Genomic DNA, 25,670 nt, shown 5'->3' with positions numbered 1-25,670 from the left:
CAATCAATCCTTTGATGAAATCCGAGCCTAAATCGAGGCGTTTTTTTATAAAAAAGTATTATTTACATGATTAATAAGATTTATTGATTAATTTAGTTTTTATAAACTTTTTATATTTATTAAATGGTAAATTACTAAGTATTGCTGACTATGAGTATTATATAAAACTAAGTATTGCTGTTTGACGATATAATATTTATGATGGTGGGGTGGTGGCTAAGCAGATTGGTATTCACAAAGCCCTACCAGCATTTGAATTAAGAAGGCAATAAATTAACCTTAGACGTTAAATAATATACATTCAAGATATATACATTGTGGCAGTTATAAGACATACTTTGTAAGTTTCTACATCCATTCTCAGATTATAAAACAAAACACAAACAGAGCGCGCGGTTGCAGTAGGGTCTTCCAGCTTGGCCGTTAGGTCAATCCGGGTACGAGCCTCTAGGTTGCCCTCCTTAACCGGACAATTCCTCACCGGTAGCCTCAGCTACCGTGAGATTTAGCTTTGACGTAGGTTCAGGGCCTAGTTGGCCCAGTGGTGTTGTCTTATTCGTGTAATTGTCTTATCCAGGTAGTAGAGCGCGCGGAGCGAATAGTCGGTCCTAATTCAAGAAATTTACCACATATGTGTGATAGCGCTGTGGAAATATGTGCGCCACGTGTGTGTATTTTTTATTAAATAGTATTACTTATTTTTTATATTAAATTCTCTTAATTTTGGAAAATTAATGTTTAAAATATTTTTTATTTAAAAAGAGTTATATATGAATATAAAGATAAAGTAATGAAATAAACTACGCCTGAGGAGCGATTGGAAATATAACATAATATGTAAATATACTAATCATATTATCGTTAAACACACACACGCCCAGACATAACACACACGCACACACGCATGCATATATTATATTATAATACATATAATAAAGAAAATTCCTTACCACATTAGTTATTAGTTAAAATATTTAAACATAAAATTTAAACTTAAAAATAAGTATAATAAATGTAAACACTGACTGGGAAGACACTGGTCCTTAAGATACGGGGTCCTAGTTTAGGGGTACAAGGCCTCTTGATGTATGTAACTTGATGTATTAACAATAAATATATTTCATTTGATTGCAAGTTTTACACATTAAACATTATTTATAGAAAAAAATCAAAGCAAATTAACTTCTTGGAAAAATAACGAACGTTTTGCACGTCGACGAAACTGTTATTGGAATTTTGGAAGTAAAATTAAAGTGGATAAGCAGTTAAGTGATGTATTATGAATAAATATATATTCATTATAAACTCTTAGTAGTGCACCATGTAGCTTAGTTTTTAGCAAATTGCATCAAATAAGTAAATTTAAGGTTTGTTTATCTTTATTCCTACTTCGATTGAAATAGGCTATACGAATAAAAACATTTCAATGTAACATGACAACATCAAACATTTCGTTGAGGTTTTGGTGTGGTGGTCGTTGGTTTGTGTTGGTGTTCCAAGTCATCAGTAATAACAAAAATATGAAATAATTTCAAATAGGTCTACAAAACACGCTTATAAAAAAAACACACTTTTTCTGCTTGTTTTTAATCTCTATATTAATTTTGTATAATGAGTATCTGATTATCTCACATACAAAACATATTAAATCTCGATTTATCTTTGTCTTTACACTTTAATAGTACTATACTACACTTCTGTTAACAATATAGTACAATGCAATTGTATAAGGTCCCTCTTTAAGAAGAACTCATCCTCCAAGCCCCATTCAATTATCTCAATATACTTATATTATTCATAGACATACCTTATTTTGCTATGATTTAAGATTGATATACAGAGAATAAAAATAACTAACCATAAAATGTGTATACGAATACATATGCAATATTTCAACGGATATTTTCTAAGTGTCTACTAAGTTTTGTAAGTATTTTAATACTTAAAGATAAAAAAATGTTTTATTATTATTTAATTTTAATCGTTTCAGGGGGGTAATGAAATAGTACGAATTTCTTTTTGTCAATTCTAATAATTATATTTCTTGTAACTGAAATGATAACTACAATTTTATAGCAATGTAATGACCCATTTTAGACCTGTCGACCTGTGTTATCAGTTCACATTCATTACTGACTCTATTGCCTACTCATTTTACAAAATAAGGACTTGAATATTTTTTTCGCAATGAGTTATACTTTTATAGTTTAATGTAATCCTTGCGGTATTAAGAAAGATAAAAATAATATGTAAACCATAAAACGTTTTTTTGATACATTTTTATATTTCAAAAAGTGTTGCCCTATTAATAGTCACAGATATATTCTGTTCGTCATCTTGTCAGTGTCAGCAAGAAGTATCACGTAATGATGAACTGTCAGCTGATCTTGACAACTGCACAAGTTATGTTTTTTGGTAATTCGTAAATCCATCAAGAACCGGAAACCAACTAGGCCGAATATAAATAAGAACTGAGAATTAGTAATAACTATTTAACTATGCTATAAATACTAAACACGATCTAAGTTAGTGTAAGCTTGTGGAACTATGAAAATATTCAGGGTACAAATATAAAAGAGTAATAACTATTTATTTGAACAGTTCAACATCATAAATAACCAGTTTGATCGCGTAAACAATATTGTACAAAATGATTATATTAAAATTACTCTTTTGTGTGTGGATTTGTTTGCTGGGTGTTCCACGTGAAGTTTTGGGCGAAAATGAATACATAGGGCCAATGCCAAAGAATACAAACAATGAAATAATGAATGATGAAATGTTTAACTGGAAAGTACCAAGGTCAAAAAGAGATACTGTGCAAAACATCGCAAGTTCCAGCGAATCTAATTTAACGGATCATTTAACTAATTCGACTACTTCAACAACAAGTTCAACTGAAGCTTCTAATATTGTTTATGATGTAGGACCTTCAAATTCTTCCATATTGGCCGTAGTACCTGTAAATATTTCATCATCTGCTACTCCTAATGCGTCTGATGTGAATCCTTCAGATGCAGCACCACTACCTGGCAAAAGTTCAGCTGAAGATGAACATAACAGTTCAATGGCTATATTCTTTGTACTTTGCATATTGGCTCTTGGCATACTTTTAATCCATCTGATGCTACAAACTGGCTTTTCATACCTGCCTGAAAGTGTTGTTATAGTATTTTTAGGTGCATTGATTGGTATGATTATCAACCTGATGTCAATAAAAAATATTGCTAATTGGAGGAAGGAAGAGGCTTTTTCGCCAACTGCATTCTTTCTTGTTCTGTTGCCACCCATAATTTTTGAATCAGGGTATAATCTACATAAGGGAAATTTCTTCCAAAATATAGGTTCAATCTTATTGTTTGCTATAGTTGGAACTGCTATATCTGCATTTGTGATTGGTGCTGGTATTTACTTGTTGGGTTTGGCTCAAGTAGTTTATAAGTTGAGTTTTGTTGAATCATTTGCCTTTGGTTCTCTCATTTCTGCTGTAGACCCTGTAGCTACTGTAGCCATATTTCATGCACTTGATGTTGATCCAGTTTTGAACATGTTAGTGTTTGGAGAGAGTATATTGAATGATGCAGTTGCTATTGTCCTTACAACAGCTGTTTTAGATTCAAATGATCCCTTGATGTCTACAACTGAAGCTATTTTGTCAGCAATAAACCGTTTTTGGTTAATGTTCTTTGCATCAGCCGGTATTGGAGTTCTTTTTGCACTTATAAGTGCACTTCTTTTAAAACATGTAGATCTTCGTAAGAATCCATCTCTTGAATTTGGTATGATGTTGGTGTTTACTTATGCTCCTTATGTATTGGCTGAAGGTATTCATTTATCAGGTCAGTTAATATTATTAATAACCAATAAATAAATTCCATTTGCCCGATAAAAAAAAACAAGCTTATGTTATTGTTTTTATTATTAGTACTTGATTTGTGCTATAGTTAGCTTAACCAATATTAATGAGTGCAGTTAGATATGTTTTACTATGTACACTAAACAATAAGTTGCCTCATTAACATCATTTATAAGTACTAGAATTATATTACATTGTTATTAAAATTAACATTTTAAAATTAAAAACCTTCTGAATAACTGATGTATATTAAATATTTTAGTTTTTTTTACTTTTTTAAGCCTATAATATCATTTAATTACAGGAATAATGGCAATATTGTTTTGTGGAATTGTGATGTCGCACTATACTCATTTTAATCTTTCAACTGTAACTCAAGTTACTATGCAACAAACTATGAGGACTCTTGCATTTATTGCTGAAACATGTGTCTTTGCATATTTGGGACTAGCTATATTTAGGTAAATATAATTCTACTATTAAAGTAATGATAATACACTCTAGACATAATAACAACAAATATGAGTAATCTGAAAGAGTACATATACTGTAATATACAAGTGAGAGAATGCACTTGTGTTTGCATACACCAGTCCAATAAAGCAATCTCAATTGGCTGGATAATATCAGGTCCACAACAGATAACCAACAGGTTTATTTCCTTTTGAGGCATGCTAAGTTAAAAGTTGTCAATTTACTAACTCTGGGTCTTTACTGTGGATTCCTAGATAATAAAATCAAATGACTATTAAATTGAACCTTGGGATCTGCAGCTTTATAAGCAAGCCACTGATACAATGAGACAGTTCAACAATGTTTATAGCAGCATTCAGCATGTTGCATAACTTTAAAATACAAAATATTTTTTAAAATAAGAAATACAAATCCAAAATATGATACTAGAAATGATACTAACTCAATTCAAAATTTATAGTTTCAGACACCGTGTTGAACCAGCACTAGTAGTTTGGAGTATTGTGCTATGTTTACTAGGAAGAGCTGCAAATATTTTCCCCCTTGCTCTGCTATGCAACAAGTTCAGGGAGCACAAAATAACAAAGAAAATGATGTTTATAATGTGGTTTAGCGGTAGGTATAATTACCAAAATATTATGTTATAAATCTTTTAATTTAGTTAAACGACTAAGCAGAGGGGAGGGCATTACAAAAAATTGCTTTTCTCATTTGTATATAGACAATGCGATTATCTGGGGACTAGTGGGGAGAGATACGTGTGATATGTTTAATTCTGAATTATAAAATGCGATTTCTTTAATGCATGATCAACATGAAAGAGGGACATACCTGCCTTTTAAGCCTGGTCTATAATATGGTTACATTTACTTAATATGATATTTCAATATAAAAAATGGTAGTTTCTTAGTGAAAACCATATAAGGTTTCATTACTGCTTGAATTTTAATTTTAATAAGGCCAATGAGAAATTATTTATGTAAAATTTATCTTATTCAAGTAAAAAGAAATACTTTATGATTCATACATGAATTTATATTTCAGGATTACGAGGCGCCATATCTTACGCGTTATCACTTCATCTGGATTTCTCTGATGAAACACGTCACGTCATTATAACAACGACTCTTATAATCGTTTTGTTTACTACTTTATTCTTCGGAGGTTCGACTATGCCGTTATTGAAATTTTTACGCGTAAGTAATATATACATTACAATAACAATATGCCAAATAGGTATAACACTAGTTTTCCAGCGGCTTAGCCCGCGCAAGGGGGAAGCGGTGGTAGGTGTGGTACCTTTGTGAATGTCCTTTTCTGTACCCCTGACAATTTGTATGCAAAAATATATGATGACCGGTTAACATTAAGACTTGAAAGCGGAACGATCAAACTCACGCATTTATGAGATAGGGCCTAAATGCATTTACAAAATCGATGCAACATTTATGGAACATAAGTTAATAATTCACTATTTACATATGATGAGGAAAACGTGTTTTTTGTGCTTCTTTAGTTGATATTGAATGGCATCACTTTTCTTGTATGCTTTAATAAATTTGATAATTCTTGCAGTATCTTACATCGGCCTTACTAATTTATAATTTATGAATAAGAAGTGTCGTTGATTTTACAATGAATGAGAAATGTAGAATGTGAATGCGTATGTTATTTTAAATTTACTTGGCGATAAGGCTACGTACAAGCTCGTCGGGGTAGGAACCACCCTATCCTCACATTTTTTTTTAATTTATTTCTATTTGATGGCAGATGGTTCATTTTCTCATGCTATTCCAGTGTATTTAATTTAACAATTCCAATGTAATTAAGCTTAATGTTTGTTCATTTATATGATACAATTAATAATTAATTGTTAAATTACTCAGTTGGTTATCAATCAATTTAAAATTTTATAAAATCTCGTCAATGTAAAACTCTACAGGTTTGTTATAAAATTGGTGTGTTTTCCAAATAAAATAAGTCGTATTATATTGTTGTATTTTGGTTTAAAGGGTGAGTCAGTAACTACAGGCACAAGGAACATAACATCAGTTGGCGGTGTATTAGCGATCTAAGAATGGGTTAATATTTCTTATAGCTCTAATGTCTATAAGCGGTGATGACCACTTGCTCGTCTATATTATTGAGAATCAATTTAGAACCTGCTTATCCACTATTTAATTTTTATAATTTTATTAAATAATTATGGATGCAGGTAGTTTGTTATATTGTATTATTTTGAATTTGTCAATAGGCCAACAAGAAAGTAAAGCGATCGAGGTCCTTACGTAAACAGAAGGAAGTTAGCTTGTCGAAAACAAAAGAGTGGGGACAAGCCATTGACTCTGAGCACTTGTCTGAAATTACCGAAGAAGAACTTGAGGTAACCGATCTATGTTAGAAATGTTATACCAGTAAAATGTAAATTGTGTTAATAGTTTGCAAATATATATTATAATTTTTAATTTAATTAGTAATATATATATGATAATATATTTTTTACATTATTTTAGGTGAATTATTCTCACACAACAAGGCTTAAAGGCTTTGTCAGGTTGGATATGAAATATTTAACACCATTCTTCACGAGGAGATTTACGCATCAGGTAAAATATATGTAGTTACAATCATTAATATTATTTTTTATATTTATTGAGCTTTAAAAAGTGGTAATTGGTAAACTTCGGTTTTGGAGAGCGTCGTCACTCACGCATATAATGATATTTAAGTGTTAAATATAATATAATAATTATGTAATCAAAGTTATTAAAACCCCTAACTAAAAATGGTCTATGTCATGGTGAATGGTATCTATAGTGTGATAAAAACTAATAAAGTAAGAAGTTAATATTCTTTTAATTGTATTAAAACAATACATTTGAAACGTAAAGAATAGGAAGCATCAAGAGCGAGTAGTTACTGCAATTTAAATAAAATCGAAACAACATTTTAAAATAAACACTATCCATAAGCTTACCAATTCCGCTAAGAGTGCTATGCTGCATATCGGCATCGGCATAATATGCTAAGTGGTTGTCTTGGCCTGTCAGTATGACCTTGGATCAATAGGCATATCGGTAATATACATATTAAAATATGTTTTTGTTTAAATAAAAAAATATATAAATACAATTTCAGGAATTAAAAGATTGCAAGAGTCAGATGACAGACCTCACAAATCAATGGTACCAAGCTATCAGAATATCTAATGATCATGAAACAGACGAGGATGAGAGCTTACAAGCAAATTCCCTTTCTAACTCTCAAACAAATCTACAAAGAGGCGTATAAGAGAAAAATAAAATGGAAGTGCAATATATTAATGTTTTGCAAGTGTATATTGATTATACATGTACATATAAGCTTTTCATAAGTTTTAATAATGTTACTGTGTACATGTCAGGTAGGCAGGGCCTAAGACATTGAAAATGTAAAATTTTAATCTTAAATGTATGTGATAAATTAATCTTTTTCATAGTATTAATATTTATTATAAAATTGTTTGACAGTTATACTTATTGACATATTTTTATATAATTAAAAATGACTACTGCACATTTCCTTTACAAAAAAATATTTTAGCTATTATATCTTTGCTACTTTTAAATTAGGATAACAGTTAGTACAATTTTGTCTCATGTGATATTGAACTTGATTTAGTCAATAATAGTAATGAATTACCAAATTGTATTATTAAATTAATTTGCATTGGCACATAGATTTAGTCGAAGTCTCCAAAGCAAAGAAGATTGTGTTTTGGTTGTGTCATATTAAATATGTACTTAGCCTTAGAGAATATTTGTTAATGTATTTTTTATCTATGACATAGTTTCAATTTACGTATTCAAATTATTCATGTTGATATAAATGCATTCACCCTATTTAATGTATTTTGAGAGGTATTTTGATTTAAATCCTTAATTTTAGTTATTAATTTTTTATAATGAATTGAGTATTCAAAATCATGAGATTATTTTATAAATATTCTACATATTTTATAATTTGAAAGTATCCTTTTTTTTGCTCAAATATGAATGTACAGATAATCATTTTCTATGATAGAATCTTATTACATTTAGATTATTGCCTTATTTATAAAATCACTATCTCGCGGTTTCATCCACCATGCCACAAATCGGGTCCCAATTTTTTTTTCGTTTTTGGCACTTTACTAATTACGATGCAAAAAAAATAATGACTCATATTCACAAAAAGTTCTTTTTTTAATGTGTTTTAGATAGAGCTTAAATAAATGATAATATCGAAATTTAACTTCACTGTGACATATTATTTCGATCATTATAAGCTAGTGTGTTATATCCTTAAGACACTTCATAATTATAACTTGCTATCTTGATTTTTAGTTGTATTGACTTATGTTTACAATATATACCATCACAATATCAAAAATAATATATTGGATTACTTCTAGGTTTCAAAAATATTTTGTTTATACATTTTAATGATAGCAACTCAATCAGTGAAGTACTTTTTAATTATGGGAATTAAAATACTTTTTATTTGTAGGGAAAGTGTTTCCAAAAGTATGTATGCAATAAGTATTAAAAATTTTCTCCTTGTGAACAGCCTCTTGGATTGAGGTTTCAATATAGTAAATGTATTTAAAATTGTGAATATTAATATTTGTGTAATAAATAAGTTCCTACTATGATGGTTTTTTTTTTCTATAGGGTAAAAAAAGCTTGCAAAGTGAATATTTAGTTCATTTATATATAAAATTTGAGAGATTTAATAAGTTTGGTGTACAAAGAAATAAAACTTACAATTAAAATTAAAACTGATTTATAAATTTTGTTAAAATAAATGGTTAAATTTTGATGATACATTAAACTATTTTAATATAAAATAAAATTAGGTGTTAAAAGCAAATACATTTTGAATAAAACAATACAGACATTTATTTCATAACATCATTGATATGCTCTAAGGTTATGAATAGGTCAGAAAATTTGCATTAATCTTTATTTTTATTAAATAATGTTAAATTTATGTTTTAAATTAAAAAAAGTAAATTCTAGTCCTCTTCATTTTCCAAATTAATGTGACTTCCAAACTTGCCATACAAATGGGCTTTGAGTTCTCCCATCAGTGATTTTAATTCTTCACATTTAGCTTCCAACTCACTGATTTCATTTTGCTTCCTTCTTTTATTTTCATCTAAGGATTTCTGAAATAAATTTTAAATATGAAGCAAGTTTAATTTCTTTACTGTATTCCTATACAATATAATATATATAGGGTAGTCATTAAAATGTAATGACTGCTGATGTTAAAATAATTATAAAAAAGAGATTGTATTTTGCCAGTCAAAAAATGTAAGAATATAAATCAAACATGTTCTAATAAAATGTAAGTATACTAACCAAAGTATTTTCTAAGCTTTGACAAATAAATACTTCTCCAACAAGGTAAGGAATTTTATCAGATTCATCAGCAAGGCTTAATTCTTCTACAGCTTCCTCTAGATTTTTCATGTCATTCTGTTTAACTTTTAGCTCATCTTTTATATCGTCTACTTTCGCATTAAGACGGGCAAATTTATTTATCTTTTGCTGATCCTCATAGGAAATATGAACATCGGAGTCCTACAGTAAAAAACACAATAATAATTAAATGTATAATTTAATATAATATAAAAATTAATAGGTTGCAGCATACCGGTTGAAAAGTGCCTTTTCCTGAATTAGCCATGTTATTTATGGTAAATTTAGTTTTTTTTAAATACTTTAGAAGTAAATAATGCTTTTATAAGCAGAAGGTTTTATAACCTTACTTTTGAAGTTTTGACAATTTCGAGATTGACAATATCAATTGTCAGTTTTCAGTAATATTTTCAATGACAGTAGACCATGGTTTGTTTTCATCTGTACTAAAATTTGATACGGCCACCGTACACGCATAGATCAATATTTTATCGGATATCAAGCAATTAAATTTTATCCGGAGTTTATCATTAATAATATCTATTTAAAGTGAGCTCAGTATAAATCGTATTAGTATTGTAGGATAGTGTTAAAATTGTTTCAATCTTTTGAGCGATTTAAATTAAAAAAAGTATCATAGGCTTAATAAATTGTCAAAGATTAATTTTGCCGAACAGAAATAATTACAATTATAATTACAAATTAACTTATGTCTGACATAACAATAAAGAATATTTAAAATATTGGTCAATTTAAGTCAGACATAAAGTGAGATCTGTATAAAGTTTTTTTATATTTATTATATGATATTTGATTTTGATAGCTTGATATAATTAAAAAATAATGATAACTTTTACTGTCAATCTTCATCAGCCGCACTTCATCTTCTGATGCGTACCTGAGCAATATTCTGAATTCATTTAATTAAGAAAATTGGTGTAAAAAGAAAAAGTCTTTAGGGACATCAGTTAATGTAGGCACAGAAATCTATTCTTGGTCCATTGTGCAAATTGGTTTAAATTATTTGACTTAGAATAATGTTTTAAGTAACAATAAATATGATATTTCATAATTAAAAACAATATAGATGTTAACAATGGTTTCTTTGTAACACTGCATGGGTTGATAATACGTAGAAAAACTAAAATATATCAATTTTACTGCCGTGAGCTTAAAGTATGACGGTCAATGATATAATTAATTTATTGGATATAGTTTAAAATGAATACATTTAATAAAAACACTATTATTACAATTACTTTCTTCTACATTTGTGTTTTATGGCTTGGATCTTGTGCTAGCGAGGATTACGCGAAGATAAAACTCCCTCGGGCCATTTTGTTCTTCTGAGTTCCGATTTCTTGTCGCATTTTTTGCAGTTTTGTATTTTAGTTACTTCCAAAGCATAATATTTAGAACCGTTTGTACGGTAATATAGACAAAAATATTTTTTAATACTAACCAGTAATAATAGTTATCAAAATAATGTCATTCTTGCAAAAGACGGTTATTCACATAATTGTGCTCTTCGTGCCTAACGATAAATTTAAAGTAAATTCAGAAATTAAAATAATATATCTCAATATATATCCCATAAAATATTTTTCCAGAAGTTGTAACACATATATGTGTTATCAATAGAATAAAATACTATGAACAGGTATAAATTTATTTTTTACCTCTGTTACTCGATTACACATGCTTAGTTATTGTTTTGCTCATCTGTACTCTACTATAAAATGATCCAAGGAAACGTTCCAAAATATTTAATAAATATTAAAATCATGCTAAATTAAGCTGAATAATTTTATCATGTTGGTGTTTTATTGAAATTGTTATAATAATTATTATTAATGAATATATTTGTAAATGAAGCTCGATTTATTCGTGTATCACAAGCTTAATTTACTGATGTCATATAAAATAAGACAGGAAATGGGGAAATTTAAGATATGATGGTAGGTCTTATTTTTTTGAAAATACCTACATATATATATACATAAAATCATAATTTTGCACATTTAAACCATGCTTCTATTTAAATTAATTTCTCGATTACATCCGTACTTTTTTTATTGCAATAATTTAAGTACAAAATAATAATTAAGCAATATTATGGACACATTATATGATAAGCGTGTTATAAAAGGACATATTTTTATTCGCGGATTCGCTCTCCTGAATATATAAAATGAAAGCTCACCTTATATTGGTTTCATATCTTCAGGTCCCATTAGAGAGATAAAATACATGTCATTTTTAAGAGCAAAAATAAGCTTTTAAAGTATTAAATATAAAAGCTTCATGAAAGTCAGTTTATTATATTTTTATAAAAAATATTTTTGTATAACAGATAAACATTACATTTAAGCCTCGTAATCAAGACCACTTATTCCATAAATACAGTTGTCAAGTTAATTTAATTTGTAGTCTTAATGCATATTAATTCCTCGTAGGTATTTCTACAAACATGACGCCTACACGTATTTAATAAAACAAGGAAGAAAATTCTGTAATAGCCGCGCATGAATGTAATTTGTATAGTGATGCATCAATTATATGAGCACCGGCATGCATTGAGTACGTAATTTTCTTTCTTGCATGTCATGGATTTCCATTGAGGTATGACTACTTCTAAATCACAATTATTTCTTCAAGGCTGATTCGAAAATTGTTTATGTTGTGATTTCGTTAATCTTTCTTCAGAAAGGTTTTTGTTTGTGATAATTTGCTCGGCGATAATAGATGTGCCTACTTGTACTACTTGAATAAATCTATATTTATAAATTATAATAAACGATGTTTTTTAATTACTTGCTCTGAATTTAATATTAATCTCCTTTAATTTCATCGTAATGTTTCTCTTTATTAGCCGACTTCAAGAAGAAGGAAATCATAAATTTTACCTTATTTTTGTGTATTTTCCTCGATAGCTTCACTGTTACACTGCACTGTATAATCTTATTTAAAATTAAAAGTAAGAGTGGAAGATTTTGTTTCTCTAAACGTTTTAGAAGAGCTTACCAAAGGTGTACCGTTTAATGTACTTTAACTAAATTTATCAGTTATTATTGAAGTCGTTGTTCAAATCATAACAGACTTTTGGGAAGGCATTCTCATTGCTAATTTAATATTCTATGCCATTAAGAATTAATTAGATAATTGTATATTTTATTGTGTTATAAATTATGTGAATATATTTTTATATAATTAAGCTCACTTGTTTTATAAAGCTACTAGAAAAAAAGATGTTAAAATTATTGAAAATTCTTCATATTTAATTGTGAAAACACGATAGTTATAATGGTAGAAGTAATAAATATATAATTTTAACTTAATTAAAACTTAATTTTACCACGTTTAAATGGAATATTGCTAAATTTCCTGTAATGGAATCTAAAAATGCCATGATATCAGTTAGAATAGTTTGTAGTTTGTACGTATGGAGAAGTAACTGAGCATCCGTCATTCCAACAACTTTAACAATACAATCACCATCTCGCACCGGTGACCCCACCACAGCCGGTGCGCCTACGCCGAGCGAGCCGACAGCCATTCACTTGGCGCACTCTTGTTTAGAACGTCAAACATCGCGCGCGCACACCAAATAAGATATATTTTTTAAATAAAGAATACAATATCGTGATGGAGAAGGAGCATCAGCCAGATTCTATGGCTACTATAACCATGAAACCGGAATACCCGCCATCTGAAGTTTACAGTGCTTCAGAGCCGCCACCGGTAAGTTATACCGTTACTCGTGATGAAAATATTATACTTTTTGACATTGTTTATCAAGAACTTATTCTTTATATGGCCAAAAAGGATTAAAAAAATTAAGCGTTATTTACTTTATTTATAAATTATAAAATACTGTTCTATTATTAAAAAAAATGTTTTATGTAGTTCCTATTAATTTAAAAATAAATTTGGTTGATAATGAAATGATCGAAGTGAGTCATTCTACTATATAACAAATCATGTACTGTATATTGTAAAACGATGGGAAAGCGCCTTTCTCTCAGGCAGCGGTTGTTAGCCGTTGACGTGAAACCGCCCATTGGAGAACATTAGTTAAACACTTACGTCTATACACATATAACGTAATGCATTTTAATAACATTCAAGGTAAATATTACTTTGAAGGCGATATAAAAATATTTCTGCCAAGTTAAGCTTTTACTAATTGTGCAACAAAATAAGAAATGTAAAAAATATAATCTAATTCCAACTTTCCTCACTATAGAAGCGGTTTAAGTATTTAAAGTTATGATGATATGTTAATTTGATTGCGAATTTGTGTCCCCAGTATGGTATCATATACGTATAAATATAGTTGGCATGCGATGAACCGCTAGTACGTGAGTGAGGTTCTAACGTTACCGGTTCTTTTCATAATCTTATTCAATCATCGATGAATACTAATAAAACCCATACGACATAAGTATCTCGCTTTCTTCACATATTTTAGTTTACTTATTCAAATATTTAAAAGTACTAATAACGTATTTAATGGAAATTCGCTCATTCTTTTTTTAGAGTAAATGGTGCATATATTTTTATATATATTGTACACAGCCTTTCGAATGACCTTTAGAATGCATAAATAAAAAAAATATTCAATAATTATATATGGAAATGTTGGAAATGGCTTACTTTTAAAATATGACAATTATCTTCGTTTGAAGATAATTGCCATATTTAATCGCTCAGAAAATTTTTCTTGTTAATAAAATATTAAAAGTGAATCTAAGCAACGTAGAGTCGCTCCTAGGCTGTTGGTTAGGAAAACAATATTTTTCGAATCAACATTGAACAAGATAAGATTTGCTCCTTTCTGAGAACTGTGATGAAATATGTGCCCATAAATGTGGGAGACTCATTGTTCTATTGTTCTTACTCATCATTATAATAAACATTATATAATTACAGTCGGTCACGCGAAAACATAGGACAACTGAATTTATAAACACATTTTTTTTTCATAGTACTTGTATCGATTTAGTTTTGCTGTATTCGAAAATTCGAACATGTCGATTGTGTTATAAATAAGTGCATTAAGAAAAATGATTTTGTCTATTTGTGTTCTAGAATGTAATGATAGACAATTAATATGAGCGAAATAAGTCCTTGCATATATATGTACATACATAACAGACTATAGTTTGTTATAATTAATGATAAACACAAAATACACAAAAAAGACAAAACTTAAACAAACAAAAAAGGAAGACCATAAATAATGCTTTTAAAATATTACAAGGAGCATACTTTAAACTGATATAAATTTAATGTTTCATCAACATAAATTCATGACAATTCGACGTTCGAGATAAATATTAAAATGTTATGTTAAACAGATCGGAAAAACCCTATAATACCTACTTGGAATAAAAAGTAGCGTAGAATAATGAAATCGTTACTGGCGTAGTTGACCAAGTCGCATTGGACACAATGATGCTTGCGTCACATCCTTCGACTTTTAACAACTCTATAAAAAATCGTTGTTTACATTCTCAAGTCTGCAAATTAACTTTGCATATTTATATAATCAATAATATTATCAATCGACAGCAAATTGAAATTGCTACGTCTTATGTGTTATTTTCAAAATTATAATTACATACTTAACGCCGCAGAAGATTTTTTAGTATTAATTTGTATATATTGGATAATTAAATGGAAAATATGTTGATGATAATATATATTGTCTTTTTTTATTATTCTTGATTAAATATGTATAAACATGTAATTAAGGAGCCCGTTGATGTCTTTACGATGAGGCTAATAATGTAGTAATTACGTATGCATGTTTATAAATGTAGCATTTAAAATGTTTATATTTTAATAGCATGTATGTACAAGCTTATTGCATATAGCTTATAGATTTGCAACAAAGCAATCTCTGCTAAAATAAATGAAACCGACTCATATGACTAAGGTTATTTTCCTTGTAAAAGAAACGGTATCGTAATGTGTCGGTGTTGGAGATGTATTGCTAGGCCGTGAAAGGAGTTGACATCGATTTCCTTTTTATTTCTGTTTCTTCATTAACGCACCGCTTATTCTTTTGTAATTTAGTTAGGTTGAATGAAAATAGGCTTTGCTTTGTTCAATAAGATCTCTTTGAATGGACGAAAGAATGAAGTGTAAAATGAAGCCGAAGGTCTTGTAAAGTTCTAGATAATATATTGGATTTAAATAAATACCTTATTGTAATATACGTAGAGTTTAAAGTCGTATGACGTTGTGATATCTAGACGTTGACCACCATACTTTAAATACTTAAGACTATATCAAGACTTAAGAGTGCTCTTTTAAATTAGTTTGTAGTCAAAGATCATTTAATATGGCAAAAGAAGGGAAAACATTTAACATTTTATATTTTGAGACTACTATATAAAATTGAACGTTAATTAACAAATTATTTGCAAAAATATGCGTGCCCTCGTTATTTAACATTTTTGTAAATTTTCGTAACAGTGCCTTAAGAAACCGATTCTTTGTTATATAATGATTTAATTCAATCTTCTTCACAGTAAATGATACAGAAAGTTAATTCTATTGTAAAAATTAAATTCGATTCGGCTTAGTAGTGACAACTGTTTGCAAAACGAATTACGAAGATTAAAAATTGACATCGTTCTGCTCTCGGAAGACGGACAGTTTTCCAACGCAGTGGAAGTGCTTTCTCTGATGGTACTTTCATATAAACTGCAGTACAGCTTGTTACTATTATAAAATGTTTATTAATTTTATAATGCAAAACAATAAAAAAAATACCAAGTTGTTTGTATGTTAATACATACACGTGTAACAACAAATATTACTATAAATTTTTTTTTTAAGTTAAGGAATATTTGGTTCTCTTATAACATTTTAATTTTAGATAAGGCTAAGTTTAACGGGAAATTGTGGAATCCTAATTTTAGTGACAGTTGTTGTTGTATTGTTAATAAATTCCTTGATATAGTTTCATACAGCTGTAATATGAAATGTTGTAACAAATGAATATGTAGTCATTTTGACTCTAATATAATTCTATAAATAAACTTTAAACAACAATATCTATAAGTCGCTACTCCAGTTTTTGTGAAAAGTTCAGTAATATCGTCGAAAAGCGTTCTAAATTTAGGTAATTTTACAGCTTGTATTTAAATTGTAGAAATAGTTTTTGCTTAAATTTTAAAGCGTTTAAATGCTGAAATTTTCATTTACTCGTATTTAAATGAATTTGAAGTGAAATCGTTAGTATAAAATCTGCTATGTTTTACTTTTTGAATAAAACGCTCTGTTTGATAACTATTGATTATTTATAATACTTATGCTAAATGTGACGAACTTTAAAAGTGTTTAAAAATAACATAGTCATGTAACCACTTCAAGTAAAACAATTCAACATACACTTTCAGTAAATTACATATTTATTTAGTTGTATCAATATAATACATTAATTTAACTCAGTGAAGTATTGTTTAAGACATTTCTAATATTTTAGTTAGCGACGAGTGATAGAATAAAACTGATCATTTAAATTTAAATGTTTTTTTTAATGTTTTAGCGACTGATATCTTATTATAAATGTCAATTTAGAATATGAAAAAAAAAACTTTCTTTGATTTTCAAAGCTTATAGTTCACACTACCACTGACTATAAAGTTTATATTTGAATCAATTGTATTTGTGAAAAATAAAAATATATGCTTTATCTTCTCCATTACGTTTTGTATTATGTGTGAAACAAATAGACACATTACGATTTTTATATGTTTTCACAGGCCTATCGCCAGAGGGTATCCTCGTCAGTGCAAATCGCTCGTATCGCTGCTTTGACTGTGGTCGCCGCGTCTTTCATCCTCGGCTCTTTCATACTGGCATCCAGTTGGGTATCAGCGCGCGCTTCATGTCACCAACTGGAGCAATTGGATGCCATGCTTGACAAAGAGCTGGCTTTAGAGGGAAGGTCATATGGAAACGATGCTCTTATGCCTGTAAGTACACTTTCAATTTTACCAAATTGTCGAAGATGAGAAGGTTGGGGAGATATTTTTTTTTATAAATATAATAAGGCCGAAGAATAATTAAATATTACATTAAATATATTTTTTTGTTAAATCGTATATAACAAATAATTTTGATGAGAACAATGCAAGAATTTAAATATAAAATAATATTGCATAACAGTAGAGTCAACACAAAATGATTGTTCAACTCATTGTTTTAATACAAATATTTTTCTAGTATAATGTGAAAAACGAATGGACTATTATAAAATGGAGTTGTTTATTAATATAAACTAAATAAATAATAATTCGAACACCCGTACTTCTAGCAGTTTGAATGTTTATTGTAAACTTACTACAGTTGGTTAACAAGCGCATAAAGACAAAGTTTATCTGTAAGCAATAACTTTTAAACTAGCTTGAGAGAATTTAGTACAGGTTAAAGTTTAATATAGGTAAGAGGAAAATGTTCTCTATCTTCGTACCTTTGGAGAAAGGAACGCAGTCATCCATTCTTACTTCGAAATGAGAGTTCAATTACCGTTCGTGACAAATATATGGAGTTATTTCAGCGCAGATATATTCTCTCAACGAACATGTAAAAACAGTGTTGATAGTCGTCGATATGAAGGTTTATTCAAAAAGTATATATATTTATAGTATTTCATTGTTAGTTTACAAATGGTTTGTTCATAATGACTGGGAAAGGTTGATTATTATGTAATCATGAACATCGCAATAATTCTGTAGAGAAATGGAAAGAAAGTAACCTTTACCATTGAGATATTATAATAGACCTTGAGTATCTTTCACCTGTTTAAAATAAACACAGTTATGTAATTTATTGTGTCATAATTTAAACAATGGAATATTGTACTGTTATAACATTCATCTTTCGCGTTGTTCTTATATTTGTATAACAAATTTTCAATGAAATAACTGTTTTTGTTTAAAGGTTTTTTTAATACATATATTATACGATACTAATATTTCTAAAAGTTTCGAATGTGAGCTCGTAAGTGAAATAAATTAAAGATTTTATAACTAGACATCATTGCCCATTGCTTGACCTAAGAGTGAAAGGTCATCAAATCTTTCTCCTATTTATTATAATTTAATAAACTTCCTCAATTCTCTCTCTAGAATAAAAAATACAGGTTTTTCTTGATTGATTCTATATATTCAAAATAACCGTTTCGAGTGGACTCATTAATGTTATTATTTATAATACAAACCACAGATGTATGTGAACTAAAAATAAAATAAGTATACGTTTGTATAGAATGTATTAGACCTTAAGAAATATAAAAATTTATGTTTTCTCTCCCGATCCTAGAAAGTTTTTGTCGTCAGAATTTCACGTTAGACGTCGTATTTTCTTCCCGTTGACGGCGACGACTTATTTTGCTCACGAGTGTTGTTCGTGACCAGCATAGACGAAGAGTTACTTTAAATTCAGTTGCAATTTTCTGGTGGATGACGGATTCGGTCTTGGTCAATAACGCCCTTTCATTAGTTTTCCCGTGATTTATTGTATTTTCTAATCTCGTAGAACACGAAACTTATTCTGAGATTGTTAAAATAAGACTTCGTAAGTTTTTAAACATATCGTTAACACACATATTTAATATATGGAACATGTTTATCTTGCATTAATTACATTAATTTAAGGTAGCGCAGATAACTTCAACTTAATTTTTATATCGTTAAATAATTTTATGTTAGGTTCAAAATAATCTTTTATTATTTTAGTTTGTTGACCTGTAGGCTTAGCGTTGTCGATTATTTTAGATTCAAGACACAACACAACCCGTGGGAATATGTTCTGTCATTGTTATAAAATGACAATTTACGACTGGGTAAAAATGTATCTTTGTGATATGGAAAATAACATAGTAAATATTGTTGGAATTAAGAAAACACACGAAAGTAATATTTAATTACCTTTGTTTTTTAAGTAATACAGAAATACAGAAAGATAGATATTTTGTGTTTTCATTGTTTATTTCTGATGGATCACAACCGGTAATATTTTGGTGACGTAATTGTGTACTTATAGCGTATGTTTGTTTATGGTTGTGTTGCAAAGTCCGCTGTGCCACGACGCGACGCCGCCGCACCGGATCACCTTGAATCTTCACGTTACGCAAAGCTGCGGTTCTAACAGAGCTGTCTTAATGATCCGAGGCAAAAAGTATGGTTGGGAAATTAAAAGGTCTCTTTCATAACAAAATAGAACTGTATTGTGACGTATTTTAAGAGGTAACTCACCTGTTCACAAACTCTGATCAATAATAATGTTTATGACTAGTTCATGTAATGAATGTGTTGTTGACGATTGTGATAATGTTCTATAAATAGTAAAATGGAATTTGCATAATAATAATAAGATGACAATAAATTAATATATAATGATTATCTGAGACACGAAGAGATATTCTGTGTCGTAAAACATTACACGGTTAGGACGAGTTATATCTTGCGTAACTTGTTGACCTTTAATGGTGTATTCATTTAGGGATAGTTCGTTACCATGTTTGACATTTATAGGGTCACTATAAAATAGCTATACACAAGTTAATTTTTTTTTAATACTAGAAGTAAATCTAAATGTTGTGCTTATCATTTTGTAACAAGGCTTTTAACCTTCACGATAATGATTCGATAGTATGACATTGATTGCGATTATTTTTTTAGTGTAATTTGTTGCCAATCGCGCTGATGATCACTTTTGATTTAATATTTATCTAGATACGAAAATAAAATTACACAAAATATAAAAACTACTTTAATTTTACTAAACTACTATCAATAATATAAATTTTACGAATCTTATGAAATTCTCAATACTTTATGTGACGAATATACAAAAAATACTGCAAAGTGAAGAATATAATTATGTTTGACCTCTATTTATATATAAAACGATTAAAAATATTATACTAAAAGCCTAAACATTTAATTTATAATCTACCTAGTCATATAATACATAAACATAGTTTATAGTTCGCAATATTGTCTCTAGCGAAAGTTGCAATACGGTCAATGACCCCAGGTCGCGGGTGCATCCACGTCATAGAAAATCACGGTTTCGAATATAACACTCACTTGTTAGCCGTTCTGTTGGTGTACTTAGAAAGTAATAAGAAATTATGCAATAAAGGAGAGAATAGCTTTAAATTTTGCGCTATATTATAGTACGTGTGTTATGTAAATTCCAGTAGGTCCGGAACTTGGATTATTCAAGCAATGGTTATGTGTTTATTTTTTAGAGGCCTTAGTTGTCATTTGATTTTTCTCTTTCTGATATATAAAATGTACGTGCGTTTATATTGTATGATAAATATGTATATATAGGCATGCTTATAGATATAGGATAAATTAGTACAAGCAGTCTAAGTAATGACGCTCTTCGTCCTTACTGTCCTTGATTTCATGGATGGTCTGAACGACTAAAGATCTTAAGCTTTCGGGTTCGAATCCTGTCTGTAATAATTTACTTGGACAATTTTTAGTGTCTCCCCTGTCTTGAAAGGCATATCAGCCTATTACTACTGCGCCTCTATTTTCCACAGTTTTCCTAACAATTTTCGGGCATCGGGTCAAAATCTGTCAGGACTCGCTCAGGATTAGATGTCGTAAAATATGCGGAAATAACAATAGTTCGGAAATTGAAAAAAAAAAACTTTTATATACAGTATTGCAATATTACGATATATTCAAAGGACATATACTTTAATTTAAAAAAAAAAATGGTCCACCAATAAGCGCCACGTTAAAATAATGAAGGTATAAATTTTTAAGGTATCAACATTTTGCGTGTTGTATAACACTTTCTTTCCCCTTTTATGTTTAATTTATGATTGCTATAATAAATATTTACATCTGAATTCAAAAATAATTACTTTCTTTTCACGCAAAATTAAACTTTCTAATAAATTTACTTCACGGCAAATGATACACTTTTATTTGAATATAAATATAGCTTTTTGGTTACGGTATTGTGTTATTATAAATTTTTTTTATTCCTTATATAACTCTTGACTTCACTAATAGTTTCATAATATTACACCGAGCATTAAAATTTAATTAAATTAAACGTTAGAGTTTGAGTATTTGTTATATTATTAAAGCGAATATTTTTTAATTAATTTATAAATGTTTCGAAACTTAGCGATATAGCTTAAACTACCAATAGTTTAATCTATATCGTTAAGTTTCGAGCATGGGACATATTCTAGTGATTTAATTTTTCTAGAAACGAATATTAGAATTATTAGTTTTAGGTGTGTAGTTAATTTTTTTACGTGTTGTCATATATTTTAATAATAGTTTAAGAATGAAGATATCGTAAAATAACAATTAATATATCTTTCTAATATAGTTCATTGCATAGTCTTAGCTAGTTCTCGTAGATTATCTTAATTATAAAATAATATGCTAGTGCTAATGACCTATAATAATAGCATGTTGCAATTTCTGAGGCTACAGTTGTAAAAATATCTTATTGTTTAATCGTCAACGTAATGATTCTAAACAAAGTATCAAAGGGTCAAAGCATCGAACTCTTTCTCTCGTGATATCAATCGTATGTCTATGAAGTTATTTGATACAAATTATATGGCATGAACTTTGTATGCGACCGTCAATGATCACTCGTGCGGACTCTTCCAGAGAAAGTTTATTTTGTTATTTGTTCTATTTTCGAATCCTTTTGTTTACAAGATAAATAAAATATTGTTCTATTTTTCGTTTGTATATTTAAAGTTATAACTATGCCAATTATTTTAAAATGAATCAGTTATTAAAAATAATTATGTAAACGACTATACATAATATTAATGTTATTACGTAATATTATCTCATAAATCGTTATTAACGATTTATATAGGGGTTGTCAAAACTATCAAAACACAAGTAATATATTTCCAAACAAAGCGCACTCAATTTAAATATTTATTAAAGCGGAAAATATCCTCACGTCCCTATACTATTGTGTATTGTTATTTTACTTTGAAGTACAATTCAAAATTACATAAATAACAATGTGCCGCAAATTGTTTTGAAATTACTGCATTTTAGGTCTGACGGCTCTAAAACTACCATATAAGATAATGAACGAGTATGTGTCTATTTGGAGAACAAAAATTAAGAATCAAATAGCATTACTTGTATATTTCAATTTTTAAGGCAGTGGATATACTTCCGTTCCATGAAAAACACGCAAGGCTGGTCCTCCAATTTTCCTGCGCCTGATTCCCATTCGCCGTTCGTGTCGGATTGCGGTCGAGTCAGATTGTTGTATTATCGGACAATGAGAGTAAGGAAATAGAACGCATATGTATTATATCTTTGAAATAGGCCGACGGAAGTTCTTTAGGAGGCTATTAATGTTATCATTTTACGGGTAGTTTTTGTATTACAACGTCCAATACTTTTGGTAGGCATACCTGGGACATTGTTGAATTAATCGTGACAATGAGTGACAATGGCACTCCGCTGTTTGTGGATTAATGTGGACTAACTAGGTTAAGTGTAGACCTATTAGAACATGGATTCTAAGTTTGGATTATATTATATTATAACAAACAAATTATACGTACATCTATTTATAGACGAATACGGTAATCATCAAATTAATTGTAAGTTGGTCGTCAAATTCAAGTCATAATTATTGTAATTATAGAAAAAAAAATCTTACTTAAAACCTCTACAATATATCAATCAGAAGTTCTTATACGTAGGTTTTTATTCATTTAATAACTTCTAAAGTCTGTGAGGGACGGGCATTGAATTACATTCAAGAGTTTTATTCCCTTTGGTAATCCAATCCAGCATCAGTTATTTCCTTTCCGTCTCTATTATCATGTTGAGGTCTTAAGTTTCTAAAGTTTAGTCGATTTTACGTTTTGTTACTTGCATTTCATACGCAAATATATTTTCAATTTCATTTATCTTTACAATTTATTCAAAAACCTTTAAATGATAAATTATAACAAACATTACATTATAACATTTATTTAATTGACCCACCTTTTCATAGATGTGTGATATATAAGTTTTAATTGAGAAATTGACAATTAATTTAATTATTCTATCATTCGCCGGCACTTCCTCGTTATCACGCAACGTAGGCAATAACTGTTAACGTTTAAAGTATTTCGTAAAGCAGTAAAAGTGTTGTGGGCGTCGGTACAATGCGACAATTGTAGGCGACGTAATCGTCGTTTTCTATCGGTTGCGGTCGCAAACACTGCGCGCTTGGCTGCTCGTTATTAACTGACAATACTTTAAATCATTATTTATTTATTTTAAAGTATTTTTTTTTTTCTACATTGTTTCATAATCAAAATATATTCTTGTCCAAAACAACGTAGGTCATATATAATTTAGAGATGTTATAGTAAATAAAACTTAAAAGTATTTCCACAATGACACTATAACATTAGTGATTAAATGACATTGTAAATAACAACTGTTGAAAATATGACAAAATTCTACCTGTAATGTAGAGTTTTCTCAGATTTTTCCTTATTTATTCGATAAAATCATGAAACAAGCGTTTACAAGTATCCTTAAAAGTTAACTTGATCACGCGCAAATCACAGATGACCGCTATGATTAGTATGTTACATCTACTGTTTTTAAAAATATATTTTTGTGTAATGCTCTACGCTTTCTTGAATTAATCATATAAATATTTCATTATCTTCGTCTTTTTCTTATGAGACTAAAACCATACCTATGGTAATATTTTATAATTAAAATATTTGAATTTCAAAAACATTGTTGTTCTGGATTTGTGCGACGAAAATATAGTACACGCAGTTTTGAAACCGTAATTTGCTTTTGCATGAGCTGAGTTTTATTTAAATTGCCATTCTATTGCCACATTTAATTGCGTACATATTAATTTACAATCAACTGTATATATACAGCTATTGAATACGTTGGCTTGCAGCAACTAACCTTGCACTTTTTCTATGCGTGGTTTATACGGGCTCAGAATCCGCAATATTAAATACATTATCTAGTGAGAACTCTATAATTGGCCTGAACAAAGAGCTCGGGTATATTTGTTTGTGTGAGTTTGTCTGTTTACAGAAATACATAGAATTCGTTACTAAAACTTTACAAAATCATTATATATTTTTTTCGTCCGTTCAAAATTTATTTATTACAGTTATGGAATGGTTTTAGCTTAATAAAACATTTGTATACTCGAAGGAAATATTTGAAAATGACTTACGTAAGAGACTGGGTACATCATATAAAGCGCCGCCATTTTGCGATGAGCACTGGATGGCTTTTCTGAAAGTGAGCGGTGCTGTGGAACGTCGACAACTTTTTGCATGTTGTGTTTAAAATAATGTTTTTGTGCGCAAACATTTTAATTTTAAATACGTAAAGGTTGCTTCATATATTATTTTAGTAGAAAAATATGCAAGATAAAAAATATTCATAAAACTGAAAATCAGTAGTTTAATTCATGATTCGGCATAATATTTTGCTTCTGAAGAGTGTTATTGATATTAAAAAAAGACAAAAAAATAAAAACCATGTATATTATTATGCTAATTTCTAAGCAATCTAGCAAATAACAAGCTATTAAGTACTTCCGTCATTTACCTGCTATTCATCTCTAGTCTGAAGATAATTGACTAACGTTTAATTATAAAACGCAAAACACAGATTTTTTGATACAATCTGTGTTTTGCGTTTTACTTGTATTTTATTTCCACATTTGAGTTTTAATAGACTTAACTCTAATAACAGACTTTTATAGATGAGTGATTTAGAAATAAATTCATTATAATTTTCCACTGCTAGTTGATGTAAATTTGCACTCACGTTAGAATGTCTACATCTGACAAATTCTATATGATTTTTTAA

The 25,670-nt window shown here is 29.0% G+C and overlaps 5 protein-coding genes across 6 annotated transcripts in view; 2 read left to right on the top strand and 3 right to left on the bottom strand.

Moving 5' to 3' along the window:
* LOC135193686 (vitelline membrane protein Vm26Ab-like) overlaps positions 1-25,670 on the bottom strand; it is a 378,568-nt gene that overhangs the window by 9,591 nt on the left and 343,307 nt on the right. The gene's annotated exons all lie outside the window — the stretch shown is intronic.
* Positions 1-25,670, bottom strand: part of Tsen34 (tRNA splicing endonuclease subunit 34) — a 234,808-nt gene that overhangs the window by 32,546 nt on the left and 176,592 nt on the right. The window lies entirely within an intron of this gene.
* Positions 2,426-8,999, top strand: LOC113403063 (sodium/hydrogen exchanger 8). The gene is made up of 7 exons (XM_026643508.2): positions 2,426-3,839; positions 4,161-4,317; positions 4,791-4,945; positions 5,375-5,526; positions 6,585-6,713; positions 6,844-6,936; positions 7,469-8,999. Exons 1-7 carry the CDS (start codon positions 2,651-2,653, stop codon positions 7,619-7,621), a joined length of 2,028 nt encoding a protein of 675 aa, XP_026499293.2. The 5' UTR covers positions 2,426-2,650; the 3' UTR covers positions 7,622-8,999.
* Positions 9,218-10,167, bottom strand: LOC113403016 (probable prefoldin subunit 4). The gene is made up of 3 exons (XM_026643431.2): positions 10,010-10,167; positions 9,715-9,936; positions 9,218-9,518 (listed from the first exon to the last, which is right to left on the bottom strand). Exons 1-3 carry the CDS (start codon positions 10,040-10,042, stop codon positions 9,366-9,368), a joined length of 408 nt encoding a protein of 135 aa, XP_026499216.1. The 5' UTR covers positions 10,043-10,167; the 3' UTR covers positions 9,218-9,365.
* Positions 13,201-25,670, top strand: part of LOC113402968 (uncharacterized) — a 53,234-nt gene continuing 40,764 nt past the window's right edge. For both annotated transcript variants that reach the window (XM_026643360.2, XM_026643358.2), the window contains exons 1-2: positions 13,201-13,515; positions 17,553-17,765. In XM_026643360.2, the coding sequence (XP_026499145.1) occupies positions 13,420-13,515; positions 17,553-17,765 (309 nt within the window). In that variant the 5' untranslated portion in view covers positions 13,201-13,419. The remainder of the gene's footprint in view (positions 13,516-17,552; positions 17,766-25,670) is intronic.

This window comes from Vanessa tameamea, chromosome 16 (genome assembly GCF_037043105.1).
Source record: "Vanessa tameamea isolate UH-Manoa-2023 chromosome 16, ilVanTame1 primary haplotype, whole genome shotgun sequence".
NCBI classification, from domain to species: domain Eukaryota; kingdom Metazoa; phylum Arthropoda; class Insecta; order Lepidoptera; family Nymphalidae; genus Vanessa; species Vanessa tameamea.
This window is presented reverse-complemented; position numbering and strand designations above follow the sequence as displayed.

Excerpts from the sequence above, each read along its gene's own strand:
- LOC113403063 (XM_026643508.2), top strand. The coding sequence starts at position 2,651 with ATGATTATATTAAAATTACTCTTTTGTGTGTGGATTTGTTTGCTGGGT. Across the intron at positions 3,840-4,160 it reads TGAAGGTATTCATTTATCAG|GAATAATGGCAATATTGTTT; the intron begins GTCAGTTAATAT and ends ATTTAATTACAG. Across the intron at positions 5,527-6,584 it reads CGTTATTGAAATTTTTACGC|GCCAACAAGAAAGTAAAGCG; the intron begins GTAAGTAATATA and ends ATTTGTCAATAG.
- LOC113403016 (XM_026643431.2), bottom strand. The coding sequence starts at position 10,042 with ATGGCTAATTCAGGAAAAGGCACTTTTCAACCG. Across the intron at positions 9,937-10,009 it reads GAAAAGGCACTTTTCAACCG|GACTCCGATGTTCATATTTC; the intron begins GTATGCTGCAAC and ends TTTTTACTGTAG. Across the intron at positions 9,519-9,714 it reads AAAGCTTAGAAAATACTTTG|AAATCCTTAGATGAAAATAA; the intron begins GTTAGTATACTT and ends AATTTATTTCAG.